Source organism: Otolemur garnettii, unplaced genomic scaffold (genome assembly GCF_000181295.1).
Source record: "Otolemur garnettii isolate 467f Iridium unplaced genomic scaffold, OtoGar3 scaffold00067, whole genome shotgun sequence".
Taxonomy (NCBI): domain Eukaryota; kingdom Metazoa; phylum Chordata; class Mammalia; order Primates; family Galagidae; genus Otolemur; species Otolemur garnettii.
In genome coordinates, this window is record NW_003852462.1 from 8,535,947 (window position 1) to 8,544,094 (window position 8,148).

Consider the following 8,148-nt stretch of genomic DNA (forward strand, 5'->3'; position numbering starts at 1 on the left):
TTTTTTTTTTTTTTGGTTGCAGCTGTCATTGTTGTTTTGGCAGGCCCGGGCTGGATTCGAACCCGCCACCTTAGGTGTATGTGGCTTAGCCACTTGAGCCACAGGCGCTGAGCCAAAATATCTGAACTTTAAAGTTGTATGGGTAGTGGTTGAAATGATCCCAGTTTGTTACCTGTTTACCCAGCAGCAGCTAAGGTGTGCTGGCCCTGTGCCAGGCTTGCAGGGATCCTCTGTGATGTTCTGAGTCAGTCACGCAGATGATGCTGTGGACAGACACGTGCTTAATGAAGGTGTTTGTGTGATGCACACTTTGATTTCTCTTTGCATGAAAACATGAAGCCTTTGCTATCAGTTAAACAGAAAGGAAAGGGCTGGAGCAGCCCTCAGCTGTGTTTGGGATTGCTCTGAGTTGGGGAGGGGACGGTTCCTGCATGGGGCTGGGACTGTTCTCTACAGGGCAGGTCATAGGAATTGTTGGGCTTTTGCCTTTGCTTTTAAATGTAGCCACTTGCTTGAGAGCCATCTTTCTTTGAGGGACATTCCAAAGGTCATAAGGGAGGAATGTTGATGGGTCTGATTGGTGGACATGGGGGTGGGGGCTTGTTGACTTATTCACTTTCACAGCACCAGGCAGGCTTGGACATGCCACTTGTCATGCTTCAGATGCTTTGGGCGTGTTTTTGGGTCTGGGGCCCATCAACTTGGTAGTTCTGAAGAGAGTGCTGAGGGACCAAATACCCACCTGCTCCCTAGCCAGCTAAAGCCCAATGTGGTACACATTTTGGCTGGAGTCCTGCTCAGTTGCTTGTTCAGTAATATTTTGTTACTCATCTGCCTTGTCAGGGTGCTGGGAAGAGGCAGCACAGTGGTCAAAGCATTCTGTTAACTTGGCAGATATCTGTGCACCTGCTAAGTGCTGAGATCAGCTAGTGTGGCCCTCATGGGGTAGGTGACACAGGTGAGCCAGAGAGTTACTGTATGTTAGGTAAATACTAAGATGGGAGACATACAGAGTGCTGTGGGTGCACAGATGAGGGAGGGAGACCTAACTCAGGTTGGGGGATGTGGTCAGGGAAGGCTTCCTGGGTGCAGTGCTGTTTAAGCTACACCCAAGGCCAAGTGGGAATGAGCCAGACCACTGCAAGGTAGTACGTCGTTCTTCAGAGGGCGATGAGGGGGGTTGGACAGCAGTGAGCCAAGCCAGAGGGGCAAGGAAGCTGGTGAGTTTGGGGCCATAGTGAGGTGGTGTGGGACTGGAGGTGGCAAGAGACAAAGCTGCCGAGGCCAGCAGCTCCAGGTCAGGTGGGGCCCCATGAAAGGATGTGGTGTATTCGGAAGCCCAGACTCCTGAGGTGGTTCAAATCCTGGCCCTGCCATTTACTAACTCTGCCATGTAAACAACAAGGATTAGATAAGAGACTGTTTAAAAAGTGACTAGAACAGCACCTGACATGTAGTGAGAATTTTGTACTTGTTAAGAAAACATACACAAATAAAGAATGGCAGTTAACATTCAGGCACTCATCTCCTACCAGCCTTCATTCTTAGCACTTTGTGTCGGGACTCATTTGATCCTCACTTGGTCATGTGAAGCACACACTGTTGTTACTTACATTTTATGGCTGAGGAAGCTGAGACCCAGAAAGGTTCCTTTGCCTGAGTTCACAGAGCTAGGGAGTGGTGAGAACCAGCATCAGAACCCAGGCAATCTTGCCTGGAGCCACTTTCCTAACTGTTACACTGTGAAGCCACAGGGGATCTGGAACTTCAGCCCACCAACATCAGGGAGCCAGGGAAGGAGACTGATTGCAGTGAGCAAGGCTGGTGGTCTGGCCCCCCCACCACGAAGCTCCTTTGACCTGTGGTGACCCATTTTCCATCTCCACCTCCAGACACCTACAGGAATGCGGAACTGGACCCGGTTACAACAGAGGAACAGGTTCTGGATGTTAAAGGTTACCTGTCCAAAGTGAGGGGCATCAGCGAGGTGCTGGCCCGGCGGCACATGAAAGTGGCTTTCTTTGGCCGGTAAGTTGGTCCTTCCTGGCAGGTCGGAGGGGAGTGCTTTGTGCAGGAAGTCAGAGCCCCCAAGGCAGGGAGCTGTTGCATGCTTCAGAGTTCCTCACTTTTATTTTTATTTTTTATTTTTTATTTTTATTTATTTAGTTATATATATTTTTTTGAGATAGAGCCTCAAGCTGTCGCCCTGGGTAGAGTGCGGTGGCATCACAGCTCATATCAACCTCAAACTCTTGGGCTTAAGCAATTCTCTTGCCTCAGCCTCCCAAGTAGCTGGGACTACAGGTGCCCACCACAACGCCTGGCTATTTTTTGGTTGTAGTTGTCGTTGTTTAGCTGGCCCAGCCCGGTTTCAAACCTGCTAGCCTCAGTGTATATGGCTGGCGCTGTAACCACTGTGCTACGGACACCGAGCTGCATCTGGATTACATAAGGGGCAGGGTGAGTGTCTGTGTGGCCTGAAGAAATGAACCAGGGGCACATCACAGGCTCAGGCCCAGAGACGTCTGTCTGTATATTTTAGTAAACACAGAGCACCTATTGTATGCTTCTCAGCTACCTCTGGGCACTGGTGACAATGCAGAGAACAGAACTTTGGCCTTTCAGGCTGGTGACTACATTCGGAAAACCAAAACCACTAATATTGATGGACTGCTGTTATTTCCTTGTAGGACGAGCAATGGGAAGAGCACCGTGATCAATGCCATGCTCTGGGACAAAGTTCTGCCCTCTGGGATCGGCCACACCACCAATTGCTTCCTGCGGGTGGAGGGGACAGATGGCCATGAAGCCTTCCTCCTCACTGAGGGCTCAGAGGAGAAGAGAAGTGTCAAGGTGAGGGTGCTGGCCTTGCTGTCAGCCCTGGGCACCCTGGCAGGGCAACTTGTCCACTGTGACAGGGTTCACCCTACCTCTAAGGAGAGGGCATAGCCTCCCTGTGGTAGAATATGGGAATGGGAAATCTTGTTTCAGACAAGTTTTTTTTTGTTGTTAGTTTGTTTGTTTTTGCAGTTTTGGCCGTGGCCGGGCTTGAACCCAACACCCTCAGTATATGGGGCCGGCGCCTTACTCCTTGAGCCACAGGCACCGCCCCCAGACAAGTTTTTTTGAGGATGCAAGAGAACTTTTAGGGGCTCACTGATGTACAGCAGCAAGAATGAGGAGTTTGTGGTTCCTCATGTACTTCTGAGTAGGCCATTTGCCCCCCTCCACTAATCAAAGAAAAGAATGTGCCTTGTTCTTCCCTGGGATACTGCCAGAGAAGGATTCCTGCGTTTGCTCTGTGATCCTGACATCAGCCAGGAACTGACACACTTTGATTTTTCTCAGGCAGCTGCAGTCTTATTTGGGGCCAGATGCTCAGTGTGGCTTATAAGGAATTAATCGATGAAACTTGTAGGTTGTGGGGTTAGCAGTTTTCTATTTTCCGGAGGCTAATTGGATGGTTTTGTTGCATTTACCAGTTTGCAAACTGTTCAGTTAAATTAACGGTTTTTTCTGCTGAAGTTTATTGTTAAAGCATTTAGTCCTAGATGAATTTAGCACCAAGCCCATCTTTGCTTGCATCCAACTTTGGTGAACCCATGTAAGTCAAGCTAGTGGCCCTTTGTGCTGAACACCAAATCAACCTAATAAAGTTGTGAAAATAAGAGACTAGAGGAATGGGTGGGCCTTTGTAAAATTGACAGAAGAGTTGTGTAGTAGTTGAGGACTATGGCAAAGAATCTCAGGCCAAGGATGTCATCGAAGAGGACTTCAAATGCAAGAAATGAACAAATAAAACTTTGGCTCATGAGGAAAAATAAAGAATTAATTGATGCAGAACAAACTCAGTGTTAGGATGATATCCAGCTTCAAAGAGGGGTGAAGAAACTTAACTGTGTATATGTGGAATGAGAGGGGTAGCAGACTGGCAGTAGTCTCCCAGGCTGTTATGCTGTGGGCAGAAGGCACAGGAACTTTCCTGGCCCAGTGGCTTTTCATTGACCTGATCCGTCTTTCCCTCCATCGCCATCAGACCGTGAACCAGCTGGCCCATGCCCTGCATCAGGACGAGCAGCTGCATGCCGGCAGCCTGGTGAGTGTCATGTGGCCCAACTCCAAGTGCCCCCTTCTGAAGGATGACCTCGTGCTGATGGACAGGTAAGGGGGAAGGTGCCCTCTTGGGAGGTTCTAACTGGGTGCCACCTAGTTTCTGTTTCTGAGTAACCTGGGCCAGCGCGCCCTGGGCACTGTCCTTGCTCTGCTTGAGCATTGCTGCCATTCAGAGGGGCCCAGCTCGGTCCTCCTAGGGTTGGTTACTATACTGCCCGTTGACATCAGTGCCTTGCAGGGGCCTAGGGACGGTCTGGAAGAGAGTGGAAGTTCTTGGCCTCCACCTGAGGGTGGCATGTGTACTGAGGCAGGAGCTGTGCTGGAATTGGTAGTGTGCTTCCCTCTTGAAGGAGAACACATTGCCCCTGCTTTGTGGACAGGTTGTAACTACCAAGAAATATAGGACTGTGGTGTTTGCCTGGACTCTCCTAAATACAAAACTCACCTTAATTGTATATTCCCAAAGCAAAATTATAAGTCATTAGGCTTTTATAAAAGTGATAGTTGTGTGTGTTTAAAAATCACATTTTCAGGCACTCTGGAAGGATGTGGAATGGAAAGTGAACTCCCCTAGTGAGGGCCGGGCCTCTTTTTTCTCCCCTCCCTGGCCTGGCTGCCATATGAATCCTGGATCTGTTCTCAGCGGGAAGAATAGGGCTCATGCTCTGTACCTGATGATGTTGGTTTTCCCCATCACCCCTAGCCCTGGTATTGATGTCACCACAGAGCTGGACAGCTGGATTGACAAGTTTTGCCTGGATGCTGATGTGTTTGTGCTGGTGGCCAACTCGGAGTCCACCCTGATGCAGACGGTAATGCCTCCTCTGCTTTCTCCCTATCTCCCAGCTCCTATCCTGGGCAGGTGGTGAGTGGGGTCTTGGCTCGCAAGTGTCTCCCCCTCCTGAGGTCCTGCCCTTTGTCTAGGAAAAGCAATTCTTCCACAAAGTGAGCGAACGCCTCTCCCGCCCAAACATCTTCATCCTGAACAACCGTTGGGACGCATCTGCCTCGGAACCCGAATACATGGAGGAGGTTAGTACCTCTGTGTGGCAGTTGGGGATGTCACCCTGCATGAATGCTGTCTACGGGGAGCTGCTGTGTGTACTTCCAGATCAAGTGACTTCCCTCAGTGGATTTTATCACCAAAGATTCCCAGATGGTCTTCTATGGTGTCTTTCAATGGCCCTAAAAACACTTCTCTCCCCTCTCCCACTCACATTCCTGGGTGGATTCCCTCCCAAGCAGCCTTCCCCCAGCTCTGCAGAGCGCCCCTACCACATTTAAGCATCTGTGAGTCCAGTGCTTAAAGAATTAATACAGAACAGGCTTGGCTTTAGGAAGCTATCCAGGAGAGGAGCTGGAAAGATAAAATACAACTCTTCATGTGTGTGAAATGAAAGAAAAAAGCACAACAAACCAGGCATGTTGGCACCTGCTGTAATTCCAGCTACTCTGGAGGCTGAGCTGGGAGGATGGCTTGAGCCCAGGAATGTTGTCTCAGCCTGGACAACATTAAAAAAGGAGGGGAGGGAGGGTAACAGATTGGCAATAGTGGACGACAGACATGCCGTCAGCAGGCCAGAGTCCACATTCTGGCTGTGCTGGGCGGTGAGACTTTGGGGAATTCCTTGACCCTTCTGTCAAGGGTCCAGTTTCTTCACCGTGTGATGGTGTAATAAATGACTTGTTGAGGGGATGAAATCTGTTCAAAGTGCCTGAGGCGTGGTAGGTGTCTATAAGAGGCCATTGCCAAGTTCTAGCAATAGAACCTGAGGATGTCAGTGCTGGAAGGGTTTTCTGCTGGCACCCATGCATTTTATAAACAAGTACAAGGTCTTGGCTTGTGAGGGCACAGTGCCCGGGCTTATGTTTCTTGACCCCCAGGTTCCTTGTGGGGTACCAAGGTGAACACTGTGGGTTCTAACAAGAGGCAGTAGGGCATGTTAAAACATATCTGCTGGTATACACGAATAAAACAGGTTCGGTGGGCTTTTTCCCAGAACACCCCCATGACATTGGGACATTGGTCTGGGAAGCGTGGTGGAGGCTAGAGAACAGAGATAATGGGAGATGTCTCCCTGTGTATGTTTGTATTTTTTTTTTTTTTTTGAGGCAGAGTCTCATTCTGTTGCCCCAGGGTAGAGTGCCATGGTATCATAGCTCATAGCAACCTCAAACTGGGCTCAAGCAGCCCTCCTAACAGATGCCCAGCATGATATCCAGCTAGTTTTTCTATTTTTAGTAGAGATGGGGTCTTGCTCTTGCTCAGGCTGGTGCTCAAGGGATCTGCCCACCTTGGCCTCCCAGAATGCTAGGATTGCAGGTGTGAGCCACTGTACTGAGCCAGATGTTTCTATCTTTTGACTATTGAGCCCTGTGAATCTATCACCTATTGTTTTAACAAAGGAGGCAGTTGGGGCCTAACCATAACCGCCTGCACCTAATCCGGTCACATCTATTTGGGCTCCAGGTTCGGCGGCAGCACATGGAGCGTTGCACCAGCTTCCTGGTGGACGAGCTGGGCGTGGTGGATCGGGCCCAGGCTGGGGACCGCATCTTCTTTGTATCTGCCAAGGAGGTGCTCAACGCCAGGATCCAGAAAGCCCAGGGCATGCCTGAAGGAGGTAATTATGGAAACACATGACCTCCTTTCCTTGATTGAGACATGTTCTCATGCCGAATCTGTCAGTAGAAAATCTCTTCTGAAAGTGAGATGGTGAGAGAAGCCTTCAGTTAAGAGGCGCTGCTCTCAGCCTGTGGGATGTTTTGGGGGAATTTCACCGTTTCTTCTACTGACTAATGCAGTGCAATCCTCCTAGGGGGTGCTCTTGCAGAAGGCTTTCAAGTGAGGATGTTTGAGTTTCAGAATTTCGAGAGGAGATTTGAGGTGAGTCCTTTGATTCTGGTCTGTAGGTTTTGTGTCTGCCCAGCTCTCCTTGTCTGTCCCTGACAGTGGAAACCAGAGGCTGGCCCTTGACCCTGAGCCCCAGATGGCCCCCACTTCCCTCGGTGCCTCTGTCTGTTCCAGGAGTGCATCTCCCAGTCTGCAGTGAAGACCAAGTTTGAGCAGCACACGGTCCGGGCCAAGCAGATCGCGGAGGCCGTCCGCCTCATCATGGACTCTCTGCACATAGCAGCTCAGGAGCAGCGGTAAGAGCCCAAGTGAGCTGGGCACAGGGGGCTACTGAGAGGAGAGGGGTGGGCCACCACCTGGACAGTTAGGATGGACATGCTTTGATGGCAGAGCTCAGTCTCTGAGCTCCTGATGGCAGACTATGTGAGTGCCATGTAGACAGCCTGTGGAGGAGGGCGGAGGTGCCTGAACACCCCACCAGGGCTGTGCAGTGTGGTCCCCTGTGTTGGAGGCAACAGTGTACACACCTGATAAGCTGCAGCCATTTTCAGAGCCTGAACATGGTTTTTAAAAATGGTGTTTGGGGGCGGCGCCTGTGGCTCAGTAGATAGGGCGCCAGCCCCATATACTGAGGGTGGCGGGTTCGAACCTGGCACCAGCCACACTGCAACAAAAAATAGCCAGGTGTTGTGGCGGGTGCCTATAATCTCAGCTACTCAGGAGGCTGAGGCAAGAGAATCACCTAAGCTGAAGAGTTGGAGGTTGCTGTGAACTGTGATGCCAGAGCACTCTATCGAGGGTGATGAAGTAAGACTCTGTCTCAAAAAAAAAAAAAAAAGAAAGAAAAAGAAAATAAAATGGTGTTTTGGGGGGAGAAATTGAAAATATAGAAAAGTACAGAGAGTAATGTGAAAATACCTTCCTTCTACCACACAGAATTGACAAGTGACGTTTTCTTTATGTTAAATGAAAATATATTTAAGTGCCCTTTGATTCTTTATCCCTGTCCCAGTGTCACTCTACCCTCTCCTTAGAGATGCTGTGATCATGAATTTATATAATCCTGTCAACCATTTCAAAAGTACCTCTTGGCTCGGCGCCTATAGCTCAACCGGCTAAGGCGCCAGCCACGTACACCTAAGGTGGCGGGTTCGAATCCCCAGCCCGGACCCGCCAAACAA

General features: G+C 49.9%; 1 protein-coding gene across 1 annotated transcript in view; it reads left to right on the plus strand.

Moving 5' to 3' along the window:
• Nucleotides 1-8,148, plus strand: part of MFN2 (mitofusin 2) — a 27,947-nt gene that overhangs the window by 9,807 nt on the left and 9,992 nt on the right. Inside the window, exons 4-11 of the mRNA XM_012807325.2 lie at nucleotides 1,893-2,028; nucleotides 2,691-2,853; nucleotides 4,037-4,161; nucleotides 4,817-4,925; nucleotides 5,038-5,145; nucleotides 6,584-6,737; nucleotides 6,933-7,000; nucleotides 7,142-7,263. Coding sequence (XP_012662779.1) covers nucleotides 1,893-2,028; nucleotides 2,691-2,853; nucleotides 4,037-4,161; nucleotides 4,817-4,925; nucleotides 5,038-5,145; nucleotides 6,584-6,737; nucleotides 6,933-7,000; nucleotides 7,142-7,263 — 985 coding nt within the window. The remainder of the gene's footprint in view (nucleotides 1-1,892; nucleotides 2,029-2,690; nucleotides 2,854-4,036; nucleotides 4,162-4,816; nucleotides 4,926-5,037; nucleotides 5,146-6,583; nucleotides 6,738-6,932; nucleotides 7,001-7,141; nucleotides 7,264-8,148) is intronic.